This window comes from Nesoenas mayeri (genome assembly GCF_963082525.1).
Source record: "Nesoenas mayeri genome assembly, chromosome: 5".
Lineage (NCBI taxonomy): Eukaryota > Metazoa > Chordata > Aves > Columbiformes > Columbidae > Nesoenas > Nesoenas mayeri.
In genome coordinates, this window is record NC_137548.1 from 28390567 (window position 1) to 28407111 (window position 16545).

Consider the following 16545-nt stretch of genomic DNA (forward strand, 5'->3'; position numbering starts at 1 on the left):
TTTTAAATGATTAATGTACAAAAGCTGACCTGTTCCGGTGTGCATTATTCAAGAAAAAATGCACACTTTCTATAGTGGTTAATGTTGCAGGTCCATTATTCAGCTTTGATAATGTGCATAAAAATGCTCAATATGACAATGAGTTGGGGTAGCTGAGAATTCAGGATGGTGGCAAGTTTGTTGTAGTATTTGGATTAGCATTCTTAACCTACATCTTGAGAGCTTCTTTTCTTCATTTCCCAAGAGTTAATTAAATCTATCTTTATCTTCTTTGATTTTTTTTTTGTTATTTTTTTAAACAAAACAGTTAAAAAATACCTGCTCAAACAAATACTACCAGCATTCATTAGTCAGGATGGTTATATGTAAAAGAAATGATGCCAGATAGTAACAAATCCAAGAGAAGTTTATTATGAAAATGGCACCTGCGGGATGAAAAAAAATTAAGTTACATAAAGACAACCATGTATGACATGTATGAGAATCTACAAAAGTATAAAAAGAACCCTGTTGTAAATGAAGTATGTACATTTCTGATTTGCAGCATTATCAATGATCAATGAAAAAAATGTTTCAAATAAGCCAGGCACTCAAGAAGTTAGATTCGGTTAGCTTAACACAAAATAAATGTACCATAGCTGTCACTTTTTAACATTTTAATTTTTTTTTATATTGTAGAGTTGGTAACACTGCTAAGATTTATACGAACAGAATCCCTTTCCCCATTATTCAGCTACTTGGCACCAGTCTCCTCATAAAAGATTTCATATATTTGTACAAGAAATAGTTAAAAACACAGACACAGTCTTCACAGGTAATGAAGTTTTTTTTTCATTTTGTAATTTTAAACACTATGGATTTAGACAGCAGCTGTGATTATCTGTTAGTTTAAATCACCAGAAATCATTTTGACACAACACAGAAACATTTATAAAAAAAATCAAAACAACAACAGCTGTCTAGCTGTTCTTTGTAGCTGATAGGTGCACTCCTTTGATTGTTCCATAGCTAGAGCAGAGCTTCCAAAATTAAACTTTGAATTTCTTAATCAGCTTTCTCACCTTTTTTTAGACCTCCTTAAATCCTTCCAATGGAACCTTTAAAAGCTCATTAATTAAATTTGTGGCATCCAACTCCTTTCTCGCCATTACTTCGCTGTGGCTTGGACCTGCTTCTCAAATTCAAAGCTACTAAAGGAATTGACGCAGTGAGTGATCAAAAATTCAAAGGACAGCTGAGTTCTTACATTAGCATTGCACACGTAAGCAAAGAGATATGACAATTCTAAGCTCAGTTTCCTTTTTCAACAATGCTGGTCAACCTTTGAAAGTGTTCCCGATCTCACTGGTATTTACTCTGCATATTACTCCGCCAACCTACCTGGGAGAAAACCAAAGAAATGCACCCTCCGCTTACAGTTCGAGCACAAGGGACTCTGGGAATGTTAACAACTGAGGCGATATGGCATCAATTTGCTTAATATATCTGAGCATTACTCTGTAGTGCATTGTGGGGTACACTGGAAGAGTACGTCATACCCAGAATTCCTCTGTGGGAAAAATGGCTCCATTAACCTTGAGCTAGTTAAGAGTCTTTTATCTCTGAGAGTGAAGAAGAGAGAACGAGAGAGCGAGAGAAAGAAGGGGGGAAGGAAGAGGGAGAGAGAGGTTTGAGAATACACAACAGCAAAGCAACAGCAGAAATTAAAAGGTTTACAGACAGTGGAAGCAGCATAAGGTGACATTACAGAGGAAGGCCACCACACAAAAACCACTAACCCCCAAGAATCACTGGTTCACTAGGACTGCAGGAATGGGACTTTACCACTCCGGACTAGAGATAAAGCACAGAGAAGACAAAGGACAAAACAACTACATTAGCTTAGTATATACTGCATATAGTAACACACATTGAAACTGCAATGGGACTGACAGCCAAGGACACTTACACATTGTACACATTACAGTTCTCACATCTGTTATTAGATGCCTTAACAAACAGCTGCCAAAGATGGAGTGGAAGAAGAATTTATATTTGACAGTCATTTGGAGTGTTTGACACTACACTGTGATTTCTGGCAACAAAGACAAAATAGGAGATTTCTTTTCTTTTACTTAATGTGCAGTTTTCAGTTGTAGTTATCTATTTCAAGCTTATTAACCCATTCTTTAGTTTTAAAACATATTGGTTTAAACACTAGAAATAAGGAAAAAAACCCCCAGAAGTACCCAAATCAAAGAACAAAAAGAAATTTACAACCTTCCTTCTATAATATTAAATGAAAACCAAAACAAAACATGTTAAATAGTTCTTCTGTTTTTTTCTTTTTTCTTTTTTTTTTCTCCGAAGTGTTATTTGATGTTGTAAAATTAGCCTCAGTTACACTGAGAAAAGAATAAAGCAAAACAATATGCACCTAAGAAACTGCTCCTCGCGTCAATTAAATTGAGTTTTTGTTTTTAAGCGCTTTTTGAAAACGGCTTCCTGACCCATTTAAATTTGATATGAGGCCATGCTTGTTAGTTTGGAGGTAAAAAATTTTAAGTCCTGCAGCAAATGTTAATGAGGGCTTTTGTCTTAACTAACCAAGGAGACTGCAGCACCCAACTATAAACCAGTACGGAACACATTCTTTCCAAAAAACCCAGCCCACAAGCTGCATATTGTATGAAGACATTACAGATTAATAAATGATAGCACCATGGTTTTAGAAATTAAGTTAAAGTTTCAGTAATTAACATTTAGTCCAACTTTTTAACATTCTAGTCACAGGCCAGAAATTAACTTTTTAAGAACCCAAATTATTTTATGTGCAAGTAAGAAAATCTTAACCATAAAAAGAGAATTAAACTCTGCATAAAATTCTAAAATACTATCCCCTATTTTAAAGGAATTAGGAACAAAAACCCCTTTTCATTTGACTTAGTCAAACAGGGCACATTGTTTATGCTTGTCTTTTTTAATCTTGATCATATCAAGATCATTTTGAAGTAAAACCAATGGTTGTCACTTTAAAATCTCTTTACCACAACACTGAGTATTCTATGGCAGAGGCATACACATATTAAAGGCATCTTAATAAAGATGCAAAGGAAAAAACACACATCTCGGAAGAAGACAAAATGGCAGGCAACTGGTACTTCAACTCTCTGAAGGCAAAAATAAAAAAATATCTTTACATTAAAGAATAAGTCAAGTTAAAGAGAAAGGGAATGAAATGGGGACCATCATATTGAGAGAATAAGCTGACCTGCTCAAATTCAAAGTGCTAGAATTAAAGGTCTAAATTAAAACATAGTCTATGCCTCAGAGTATAACACTGAACACAGTATGTGGTCATATTTCAATCCTCTTTCCGTTCCAGAGTCTGTGTAGTGTGAATGCCGTTGCTGTACACAGGAAATGGAAGAGTGGAAAAAAGTCCCTCGGCAGTTGTGAACACATTCCCTGCAGGCATTTGGGTCAGGCTGGCCCCGCTCACAGCACTTCCAAATGGTCCCGACATATTGAGGCGGTGAACGTGGTGGTAGAGCATTTCCATCGGCGTTTTAGGATCCAGCCCGAAGCTGGGGCTGTTAACATCAACAAAGTTAACAGCGTGGGTGTTGGGGAGGAGGTTGCCCTGCATGGCTAAAGTAACTTCAGCTGGAGCATACCGAATAGTGCCAGTGGTGTAGACCCTCTGAGCAGCAGTGCTGGTCGCAGCAAGGGTTCCCGTTACCCTGTGAACCAAAGGAAGCACCACATTGCCTGCTTGTAACCTCTGAAGGGCTTCCAGGTCCCCAGTGTACAACAAGGAGTTGGAAGTTGTGGGACCTCCGGGGTGTTTGTCCCGTGGAGATGCTGAAAGTGGGGGTGACAAAGGGTCAGAGGACACAGGAGCCAAGGCCGAGTTGGATGAGGTGCTGAACTGAGTTTTACGGCTGGCAGTATTTTCAGTCCCTGGCGGGGTGAGAACGGAGTCTGGAATGGAGACATGTAAACTACTGCTGGCTTGGGGGGAAGGGAAGTGCTCAGAGCTGGGGGGCTTGGTCATACTGTAGGGTGATTCATTCCTTGAGATTTCCCTGTTGGGTGGATAATTCCAAATACTGCTATCATTATCAAAATTGATAGGTTCTGAGATTTCTGTTTTAATTTTGAGCACTGAGGCACTGTTTGGCGACGAGAGCAGCTGGGGCTGGTCCACCAAAGCGGAGTCAAGTCCATTTGGACTCGAGGTGCTTGACAGCCTTCTCCGGGTCATGCTGCCTCCCTTTTGCTTTTTTCTCCTCTTCTTCCTCTTTTGATGTTTGCTGGAAGACTGGGCATTTACTTCCCCTGCACTGTCTGAGTCCTTGGCACTGTCCGAGGTCAGTGATTCACAGTTCTGCAACCGCAAGTCTGACTCACTCTCAACATAGCGCTCCACCTTGATCTGCATAGAGCCAAGAGTGCCAAAACTGTCCTCAGGGGCCTTTTGATTCTCGAAGTCAGAGTTTTCAAAGCTGTCATCGCTGTCCCTGCTGTCCTGGTTGCTGGAGCTGTTCCCATCATCATTACAGTTCATTTCGTTATCCGACTGATTTCCTGACTTTTTCCTGTCGGATTCAGGGTCTTCACTGTTTTCGGATTGGTTTCCTTTCTCATCTGACTTTGAGTTCTCATTGTCCTCTGGAGCAAATGGAAAGTGAAAAAAAAAAACCAACAACAAAAACAAGCCAAAATCAAACATCAGCAACAGGAACATAATATTATCACCCAAGTCTAGATTTCTAGCTACCAACGATATTTGATTGCTGTAAACTTTTTTTGGCAAAAGGTGCTCTCTTCTGTAGAGCCACAATTTTTTGCAAAGCTGTGTTGGGATAGTTTCAATCACCATGCATCTCTCTGCCTCAGGACTGTTGGTGCACTAAAAGCCTGTCCTACATGGCCTGCACCTTGACTGAGGGGGGGCTCTTCATCTGCTTGCTGGACAAAAATAATTTCGACAGCTGTGAGCGGAACAGTGTTGTAGCTGTGTCATCCAAAGAGGAGTCAGTGAACAATCCCATTATGACCGTTATGTTCTGGTCATTGTTCTTTCACATCCACGTTCTCGTACAGTGGGCAGGGATCCAGGTGTAGCACTATGTACTAATGAAGATTCCGGTCCTCTTATCTCATTTTCCTCTCACCATTGCTGCTTTCAAAGTGGCACAGTGACTCTGACTTCAGTGGAATTACTGCTCATTTCCTCCCGTGTTAGAGGAGAAGCAGGTCATACATGTATAAATCAGAATGAATAAACCAGTTATAACAATTTTATTATGTTGCTAGACTGAAACTCTTGATTGATTCAAATCATCTAAGTGCCATTGAAAACAGCCCAGCTACAGCACTGAGAAGCTGTCACTCTTCTCCCCTGAATTCATTTAGTTGTGTTTTAGATTTTTACCTAATTCTAATACAGATGAGATAAACACTCAAGCCCACTGGACTCAGACAGCCAAAGCAGCTTTGAGAATGAATACTCTCCATTATCACACTATGTTTGAAAGAGTCATGAAAGGCTTCAGGAGACCCTGTCTTTTACAGACCAGCCAGAAATCTTTTGTTGGGAAATAAAAGATGTTTTTTCACTCATCAGAGCCAAGTACTACCCTTTTCAATATACTCATTTTAAGGAGAGAGGGGAAGGGCCAGTTTTCCTCTAAAGATTGGTTGCTCCTGGAGCCATGTCAATACCAGTTTCCCAGAAGTGCTGGAGAAGGTGGGCTTGACAGGGAAGCTGCCTGAAGATTCAGAGCAATGCACTTCACAAGTCAGTGGGAGTTCTGCTCGAGTCAGCAGCAGTGGAGAGATGCTCCCTTTTGAAAAATAAAACCCACAGAAGCAAAGTAACAGCCATAACCCCCTACATCTCATCCAGCTTTTTGTTCCACATTGGCTTGAATTTCTCCTACAATTTTTTCCTTTTTTTTTTGAAGATGCTTTGTTTTAAGGCCATGGTTCCTAGCTGGTCAAGAGTGGGCTTAGGGTGACGTGTCTAAAGCTGCACAAAATTTGCCTGGGGTTTTATCAGAGCTTGAGCTGAACTTGTTGGTTTCATCCGAGATGCTGTTACAATTTCAGGTTCTTTGGCATTTCTATTCAATTATTTTGTAAGAAACAACCCCTGCTGTCTTCCCAGACATCTCCTTCTAAGACGTGCACATCTGTGCACCTTTGAAGAATGCCCCCTTGCCCTCATTGGCCTTAGGAGTAATGAATGCACATGCATTTCTCAGTTGGAGAAACTTATAGTGCACATGGGAATAGAAATGTTTCTCCACGTGTGTTACTTGGCTATTTAGGAACAAAGGCAGCATAAAGGAAGCACTGGGAATGGGTGAAGAGATTCCCAATGACAGTGGGCACTAAGCCTGTATGTCTGCCTAATGTTGACTTAAACCATCAAACTGATTTGTCAAAGGAGAAAAAGGCAAAGATCAAAGAGAACATCCATATCATATAACATTAAGGCATGATCCTCTTCTTGGTTTTGATTGATTTATGTCACTGTGATCCGTTTTCTCCAGATTTTTTTGGTTGTTATTATAGACACAAGAGAAAAATCATATACATATATCATATACTACAACAGAGTATCATCCTTAGTTCTTGGCCCACAGGAAACCATCCTCCTTTCAAAGCTAGATGATCTGTATCTGTGCCTAGGTAACCACTTTTAAAACTAGTGGGGAATGTGTGAACTGTCTGTGCACTAGACGATCTGTAGGACTAACTTGCACATTGAATTTTACAAGTAGATTTAGCTTTTGAAAACCAGCTGAAGTCCAAGACTTGAAGAGCTTAGAAACAAGTGCTTGAACCCCTACCTTCCAATAAAATATAGTTCTTTCAACCCAAGAAAACCTTCAAATTTTGCAATCTTCACTGCCCCCTAGTGAGACGCTTAAAAATTTTATTTATACAGGAAAAAGGGTCATAAAGACTGACATTAGTGGCCTTTTTTTCAGAACGTATGCCTACTCTGGAAAGGCAAGAACTAGAATTATATTCAACAGTTACAATCGCAGGTCCTCTGCACAAGGCACAATACTTGTTCATAAAGCTTAGCTGGGAAATGAAATATTTAGTTCAGTGCAATATAGGCAAGGATGCATGCATGGAGTGAAGAGAAATACTGAGGAAATGGGGATCCTGTGGAAATGCTGAGGTCATTAAAAAATTTGCTAGTATTTTCCAATTTAGTTTTCCAGGATTTTTTTTTTTTTTTTTAATAGAAAAAACCTTGAGAAGTAAAAGCAACTGGAAAGCAAACCACATGGCTGTCAGGATATGAACCTTTTGTGGGTGTAAAGGCAAACCATGTGTGTTACCTGAGTTGTCCTTTGAGTCTGATTCAGAGTCAGAGGTCTCTGAGGATTCTGAGGTTTTCTCTGGCAGATGAGGAAGTTGTGCAATATCCATTGGAGTGTCCTTGTACTCTGGGTTACTGAAGGGGAGACAGCAAATAAAATCACAGCTGGATGATTTGCACTTTCATGGTTTTTCCCTCTTCATATCAAAGTTCAGGAACAAAGAACATAAATAGGAAGAATAGCAAACACAGAAACATACATGTTTGGCTACTCAGAGCTTCACAGCAGGGATTTTATGAAGGTTTATTTTAATACTGCTGTCAAATACTTATATTGACCAGATTCTAAAACTCGTTTGAGTCTAGTGAAGTTTTAGAGCTATCAGAGCATTCTTACTGAAGTGGGACACCATGGCTTGTGTGATATCTAGCAGTAAAGCTACACTGTGTTATCATCCAACAACAAAATATCTTGATTTTGATCCCATTACTGTGCCTGGAAGGACAGAGAGGGTGTTTTAACTTTTCCAATCTGTTTCTCTCCCACCGGCAATGTCTATTAGAGTTATCTCTGTAACAATGTCTATCAACCTTGCCAGAGCTCTTTCAGTACCTGTTTTTCTCAACGTTTCTGTTTTCCACACTTTAATCAAGCAGATCATACATAAAGTTAGCAAGAGCGTGCTCAGTTAGGACTAGAGAAAATGACCCCTTCTCAAAAGAATTTGGCCAAAAAATAGATAAAAAAGGTTATATATTTTTTAAACACTGCACACATGCATCCACATCACCAAGAAACCAAAAGCAACCACTCTAACTGTATGACAGATGCACATGTGCATGTTAAGATGCATATGTCAGGGATAAAGAACTGTCAACACACCCATTATAATCATATCTTCATCTGCTCATGTGGTGCTCACCTGTGACTTGTTAGCAATGAACATGACTGCAATGTAAAAAAGCTAAACTACCAGAGAAACTGAAAAAAACCCTCAAATCCAATGATTTTTCTTGGTTTGTACCTTTCAAAATGTGTTCTTTTCCCAAACCCATGCAAAGGCAGGGGAACCAACAAAGACAGGCATAAGAGGCACAGGAATGTTGAAAACAGACAGTCTTTAATCATTTCTGAATAGGTGAGCATTGCTATGCAGTTCAAATTCCAGCTTGGTGATAGAGCAGAAAATCCTCAGTCCTGTGTAGTACAATCTGAGGCAGCACTGGGGGTGACTGACACACTGTCACAATGACAGTGTGATCATATTCAGCCTCTTACAGTATACTTGCGAAAATTCAGAGTTCACACAGTTCACATTGAAACACCATTCTTACAATTATCATCTTTATGGTTTTGTCCTGACAAAGTGACTTTATTCTGTTGCATCCCAGGGCAGTCCCCAAATTTGCCCCTTCCAAGCAAAGATGTTTGAGGGCTTTCACACTGTGAATAACAAGTTGCCAGAACAAGAACAGCGTTAATCCTCCCTGTCACTATAATTAGTCTATCCTTTTACGGACAGCTGAATCATACTTTCTAATGCATGGAAATGTATACAGACCACTACTCCTGCTAGGAGTAGACCTAATTATGCCTTGATCTGTCATTAAAATATTATTTGGACATTTGGATCTTTTGTGGATTCCAGTACTAGGAGAAATCTAAATTAAAAATACAAATTCAGTGGAGAAATTAATCTTTCTCTAGCAGACTGGTAAAGGCAATACAGCCGAAAGATCGGGTTCTGGGAGGACACTTGGGGAAGACCACACTGCTTTTCTTTTCTTTGTTAGGTATAGTCTGTTGGTAGAGGAAATTATTTTGTGAGGCATTTGTAGACTTGGTTCACTATTGTCTAGAAAGCAGTAAAGGGCCACGTTTCCAGCTAGAATATTAACACATCTCTGGGCATTTTGAAGCGCTGTTAGGACTAGGGCAGTGAAGCTGTACTTTCCGTATAGAACTGGCGGGCTTAAGCCAACCTCTTCAAATGCTTCATTTTGCCTCAGTCTTGCAGAAAGAGAAAAAATGTAGCAGGATAAGGATATATGCAGAAGTGCCTGTGCTCAATCATAGCAGGACAGAAACATGCAGACCCCAGCGAACACTCCACTGCTGTGGAAGGTTTCCCACCGTATTCTCAGTGTTCTCCTGCCAGCGGTCGCTTCCTCGTCTTCCCCAAAAGAGGAATCAAAAGTATTTCAACATGCAAGTTTAGGCAGGCACAGTCTCTTCAGGGCTCGCTGGACTTGGCATAATAAGTTACAGTCTAACCCCTAGACATCACTTTGAACTCTCATGGCATCAAAGCAAATGTAACAAACCATGACAAGCGACTTAAAAGGAGAACAGGCCAGGAAATGACAATTGCATTTCATGATGATCTCTAGGTTTCAAATTTTATTTGTTTGTTTGTTCTGCTCTGGAATGAAACAGAACTCCCCATAATCATATTGTATGTTTTCGCAAAACAGAATGCATTGAAAGGTATTTTCAGATGAGAAAGGTCAGGCTTATAATTCACTGTCTCTCAGTGACTGTTGGTCTTCCCTTGAGCTCAGAACCAAACCTTGAAAAATACTTATGCTTTGGTAAAACAGAATTTCTCAGGGAAGAGTCTTAAATTCGGGAGATTTCTGTTACTTCTGCTTAAGATGGTTATAATAGTTTTAAATAGTTTTAATTGCCTTTTTTTTTTTTTTTTTTTTTTTTTTTAAGTGTGAATACTGTCTGATGGTTACCTGAGCAACATATTAGTTCAAGGCTTTTCTCCTGAGAAAATTCCTCTCTCTCTGGAGTGAACTGGCAAACACCTTTCAGAGAGACCTTGCTGTAGCATTCCAGAAGTTTGCTTCCATGCATTTGCAGTAATGAAATGAAATAAACCAGTGCCCAACACTCCACACCAGATTTTGTAACACAACTACTGAAAGCTGGTGTGGATAATTTTTATATTTGAGCCCAAGCTGAGTAGATTTCAGAGCAGTGGAGGCATGCAATAAAATGGTGGTGGGGTCATTTGAAGACTAAGGCAGCTTAATAATTCAAGAATATTCCAGTGTCCTGAGGCATGAGAGGTGTCTCAATAAATACAACCAAATGGCACTGTGTTTTGAGGTGGACCGTATGAAAATTTCTTCTCCTTAACTTTCTGCAGTAAGCAATTGATTTTTCCCTAAAACTCTCATCAATAGAGACACGCAACAGACAGCAGTTCAGGTGGGAGAAGTGACTTACCTAAGAAGGTAATTGACCCATATGATGTTCTTCTCACTTGCGTTCTTGGCATTGACAGCTATGGTTGCACTAGACTGTATCCAGATATAACCTCCATTCTTCTGCATCCAGCGGTAATACTTTGTTACACATTGGCCCTTATTCAGCACTGGCAAAAAAATACAAACACAACAGAAGCAAGATATAATGCATGTTAGAACTGCCGTAAGATGTACAACATGCCACAAGTATGAGCAGAAGATCCTTGGCTTCCTTTAGGTTTAAAGTAGCACGTCACTGAGGTGACAAACAGGATCTCAAGATCAGTATAACTAGCTGTATGTTTTAAAAGTTTTTAAAGTATAATCTGTTTTTGGAAACTCTAGTGGAAGAAGGAAAGTTAAAAGAACTACAGATCTCTCTGGTTCACAGAACACTTATTGCTGTGTGGACATTTTCAATGCACTCAATGTCAAACTGTAAAAAGAGAAAAGGAAAAAAAAAAAAGAGGCAAATTTTTATGTGATTTATTCATAGCTCCTAGGTAGACCTCTTTGAGATTCTGGATATTTGAAAGGTTTGGGAAGATACTCTACCCCTGCTGCTTTGATCATTTCTCCTTATTGCAGGCGATATCAACCACTGAACTTATACATCTGTTTCTTTGATCTTGTCAAACAGAATTTACAGTTCTCAGATGAACCAAATCTCCACTGGTCAGTGGGGGAAAAATCTTGGGAGAATTTACTTTCTACCAGAGCAAAGTAAATCCACCAACAGACTCAGAAAGAGGCCTAGGGGAGGCAGAGAATGGCTTGGTCAGAGCCAGAGAGTGACAGCTCTCTCTGATCCTTGAAATAGGCTGGGAAACAGAGACACAAGTAAAAGCAATCAGTTATGTGAAATAGTGTTACTAAACATTCACAGCAAGACAGCATAAAAAGGCAGATGTTTAAAGTAATACTTCAGCCAAAATATTGCTAAGTCGAAAGAGGTTTGGTTTGTATTGGATGCTTCAGCATCAGGAGAAGGTGAAAAAACGCAATTCTTACAGTGCAAGTGAGCAGCAAGATTTTAAAGAAAACCTAAACTATACAAAATCTCGGTACTATTGTTACTGGAACACTTACTCCGCATTTCTCATTAATCCCATAAAGCTGTGTGCACTAGAGGGCAGTGTGCATTCATATACACCCCCTGCTTTTGTCATGTCCTTGTCTCTGTCTGCTAAAATGAAAAACCTCTAACTGCTGTAATAAATTTGGCTAAATTAGCTGCTAAATGGTTATCTCAAGTAATATGTATTTGCATTAATCATCTTGCTCTAAACCAGAACAAGCCAGAGTCCTAAAGACGTAGTAAATTCATATTGTCCATTTAATTACGGCTAATAAGTGCTTCATATACAATAGTTTCATGAAGTACATTTTGATTTTTTTGTAGAGGGAAAAGAAAAAAGTCACTTTGGAAAAGAATAAGTATATAAGGCTGTTAAAGTTCCTATCATAAATGTGACAAATGACACTTTGGAGCTTTCAAGTTAACCAAATGTCTATACCCTAATTATACGTATGAATGTATCTATGTCTAAATCCGTGTACAACAGATATCTGCAGGGAAATATATTTACAAAGGCAGCCAAACAAACACAGATATTTTCTTACTGTGGAGGGATGCCCCAATCCGTGCTCCTATTTTTCAACTACTGAATAAAAAAATGCATGTAAAAAAGTGCAATTGTAAAATGAAGGTAAAGTGCAAGTTAGGTTCAGCTGTAATATGAACAAATATTTGTGATCTGGGTCTTGTTGTTTTTCAGCAACCTCTAGTTAACTGTGTTTGTTTCCAGCAGAGATCCATAAGTTTCCCTAAATTTTTACTTCTATATTCCAAGCTCCAAATATTCTGCTATGATAATTCATTGGCTTCAAAACCTCATTATACAGCAGAATGAAGATAAAATATGAATAACTGACTACCCAGCATTTCTGTCAAACCAATGCTGTATGCCACTTTAGAAAACAATTTCACATAAATTAGACCAGCTTTATCAGTTATGAAGAATAAAGGAAGTATTGCTGTAAGTTTGGATTACAGCAGACTTTTCCATTTCAGTAAAACAGGGCATTCAAAATACTCTGCTTACAGCTGACAGTAATGCTGATATACCTGGAAGTCTGGAGCGATATTGGGTCCTTTCTGGAAATCTGAACGCCCACAGGTGGATGCATAAACTAGTAAAATCCATCGGCACTTATATCTACTAGTGATACTGTGGTCTCTATAACAGTTTTTATCTGAGCAGTTTACCATGCTCTACAAATACCAAAGGATGAATCCTCACAGCTGCTCACACGCACATTTGAAAGTCAAGGTACCAGCTGAGTCAATAGTCAGTGACTGAAGAGCACACGGCAATTCTGCGTAGTGATAGCTATGAGGACCCAGACCCCCCAGCCCTTTCAGTTCATTCCATCCTAGACAAGTCCTTCCTCCTTTGGTACCTTTTATATTGGTTGTTGCACCACTGGAAAAGTCTATGTCATGAGCTGATTCAGAACTATGGAAAAAGGTGGAAATTAGAACCTTATAAATTATTTCTGAAGGGTAAGGTGCTTGCTGTTTCAAGAAAGACAATTCAGTTGCATACAAACCATCTACAGTCAGAGTTCAGGCTCCCAAATTACTGTACATCTAATAATATTTGAAATGCTGTCTAGAAAATGAGCTTTCCATGAAGTTCATCTACCTGCAAATTCCCACTCTCTGTTTGGCCAGCTCAGATATATTACCACATACACAGGTTTTCCTTCCTGCATCTGTCTAAAGCACATTTCATATGAGAGATCTCTGGACCACACTCTGAAGGAAGTCCCATGATTCAATATAAAATTTCTCTCTGTAAAGAGATTCTTTGGCAGGCCAGCTGTGCTGTGCTGCTAAATCTGGTTCTTACATCCTTTGAGAGTGCACTAGGCACCCCCAAGCTAGTTCTGAAAGCTCATACTATAGCTTGGGAAGAAATGTCTCAATGTGATGAAAGAGAGTGGGGAAAATTGAAATGTTTTCTAATTTACAGTATTTTTTTAACTGTTGGCATTGCCAAGCTGAAACTCAGAAATGAGATGAGAATTCTGAGGAGAACAAGCAACAAGAAGGACACATCAGGAAGAGAAACCTATCTGGTTTATTGATAACCTAGTGTTACTGAGTAAAGCACGGTTACTGGTTTTGTGAAGAAATTAAGGTAAATAATTAGTCCAGCCTGAGCTCTGCTTGTGAAATTAAGTTTTGTTACTAGCAACAGACCACACATTTCAGTTTAGCATTAACTTTGGAAAAAGTGATTCCATGTGGACCACATCCTGCACTTATTCAGACTGTACTTAAGGCAAATCCCTTACTGAGAATCAGGGTCCAGCTCTGTATTTTTGTATACTGAGAAATGCAAAGTGTTTTAAACTGCTGTTTGTATTATACACGGAGTACCCAGTCTGGCAGACAATGCAGTACAGGGGAAGGTGAGAGTTGTCATCACATTGATGGAATGGCTTGTGTGACTGAAGTCACACATGATTATGCAGGATTGGGTGTATTGGTCTGTTTGTAAGAACAGCAGGGGAGGTGACTTCTCTTACAGGCTTAGTTTCCTCTGCTAACCAAAATGTTAAGGGGAGTTACATATTTAAAAGAAAAAGGAAAAAAAAAGGCCTTGTTACTAAGCCATAGTGTGTGGAAATACAGAGAAATCTTTCAAATGCTGGATTTCAGCTTAATAGCCATCAGGAACAATCTTTGCAATGAGTCTAACTGTGAACAGGAGAATGAAACAAATAATAAATACTAGGAATAGATGACAAATATAATTTTATATATATAAACCCTTTAATCAAAGGGAATAACTGAGGGTTAATGTTTTAAATCTAGTGACCCTTACATTGGCTGTACAGATATATTCCCTAAAATGGTGGATGCTAAACTTCACTAAAATTTGCTGAAATGTTACCCAGTTACTCACTTTGAATTCAGTGGTTAGCATGCAAGAAATGCACGGTATGCCATGCTAAGAACTAAAAAAAAATAAAATCTCACTTATTTCTCAAAGTATGAATATATTGCTATGTACACAGTTCCCAACAGAGGGATTTCAGTGTTCCTTGGTAGCTTTGTGCACAGCAATATTCTTGTAGCAGTGGAGTAAAGGAGGGGGAGAAGAAGAAACAGTCAGTGTTCTTTGCAGAAACCTATTTCTGTTAGAAAATCAAAATAAATCAGTACAAGTTTGTCTTCAGAAATATGGTTACAAAAAGAAAAAGAACATAGTTTCTTCCTGTAAGGATGTTCCGAGAAATCAAAGCCAAAGCTTCTAAATAGTGAGTTGTGTTTTAAAAGAAGGAAGTAGCTTAATTCAGTTTGAAGAGGAGATGAAGAAATTGTGTATCAAAAGCAGTCTTTTAGCAAAGTCTCTTACAAAAGGACATTTTACTCATGTGCATATGCATTTAAAAGCTACACTATATTGCGTATTCAGGTAAGTATTGAGTAAATAGGAAATGATGAGATCATCTTACATATTCACACAGCTTCACAAAGAGCGTCTTTATAATTGGTGAAAATACTGAGGTTACATCTGCCGTACTATTCATCCTTCTCCTTGAAATACCTTTATCAATGACTGGATGGTATTGATACTGAATTCCCCTTGTGATAAACTTGTAAGAATATTTTAAATTTACTGCATAAGGATGAAAATGGCATACTTAATACCATAGTCGGATACTTAGCTGCAGCCACAAGTACTCTTTCTACATTCACAAAACTGGCAGACGAAACATGAAAAGGAATACTGACTCTTTAATCTCCACTTCTCCACCTAAGGCCCAAGGCAAGCTGACAGGGTAACTTCGTTCTGGAAACAGACAGTTTTTTATTTTTTTAATTCTGGATTTCTTTTTCTTCTGCTTTTGAAAACTGTGGGCTATAGGGGAATGAACCTGGCATAGACTTAAAACAAGAACAAGTTTCTTTATCTGAAAAGTTACAGTCCTTGATGCTTACAGGAAGGTCATTTTCAAAACCCACAGGAAAAATAGCATCACAGCCAGAAAGAGTGCATGAAGTGCCTTATTTGTTTGTAGCAGAGACAGTTTTTCATTTATAACAGTTCCAAGGATCAAGTGAGCCTTTGATGTTGTAAGGACTTTTCTATAGATTTTACAATTAGTGAGTTAGATGTTTTAAATAGTAGGTATGCACAAATTGGATTTTAGCAATGAAAAAAAAAGTACTAAGCAATATCTAACAATGTTAAGTAATGTTTGTTACTTAATTATGAGCTAGTTGATAGGAGACCTGGAGACCCTATGTGAGCAAATGTGTACCATCTATATCATTATCCACAAACACTTTGATTTTGGATTTACTACATGAAGTGGGGTGGGGAGGAGGGGATGCAAGTCAGAACAGTGTGCAAATGTGTTCTCTACCCACCAGACTAAAAGTGTGGCCTCCACAGCAGATTGCTCGGGGAAGAATGTCACCTTCCCATCACAAAAGTCCCCGTGAGTCACAGTGCTCTACCTCCCCTCACTGCAGACAGCTACTTACCAGCCCTGTGTGACTTCGAGTATCTCAACAGAATTATCTTAAGAAAGATAGATGATAACTGTTTAGAAGAATACTGCATTTTTCTCACACCATATGGCAGGAGAAAGCCCTGAGCGCTGGACAGAGAACATATTTTTATAGGTTTGGGTAGAACGTGGTGTATTGTGTCAATAATGCTGACTGACACTTAGCTGCTATCGTGATATGAACATTACAGAGTAATAATTGCTGGCTTCTAAACATAAATTCACATTTTCCAAAGTCAAGCCAGAAGTAGCAGGTCAGATTCATGAAAGAAAACTGTACCTCACTACTTCCCCTTAACTTCTTCATTCACCTGGGATAATTCTTTTAAACTTATACAGACACTCTAAAAATGCTAAGTGTGGCAATC

The 16545-nt window shown here is 38.8% G+C and overlaps 1 protein-coding gene across 6 annotated transcripts in view; it reads right to left on the reverse strand.

Annotated features, from left to right (window-relative positions):
• Positions 1–3343: 3343 nt before the first annotated feature.
• NPAS3 (neuronal PAS domain protein 3) overlaps positions 3344–16545 on the reverse strand; it is a gene marked incomplete at its 3' end in the record, with an annotated part of 606741 nt that continues 593539 nt past the window's right edge. For 5 of the 6 annotated variants that reach the window (XM_080345064.1, XM_080345063.1, XM_080345062.1 and 2 more), the window contains 3 exons: positions 10566–10713; positions 7335–7462; positions 3344–4653 (listed from right to left, as the gene is read on the reverse strand). In XM_080345064.1, the coding sequence (XP_080201190.1) occupies positions 3344–4653; positions 7335–7462; positions 10566–10713 (1586 nt within the window). The remainder of the gene's footprint in view (positions 4654–7334; positions 7463–10565; positions 10714–16545) is intronic. The other variant, XM_080345065.1, reaches the window with a different exon arrangement.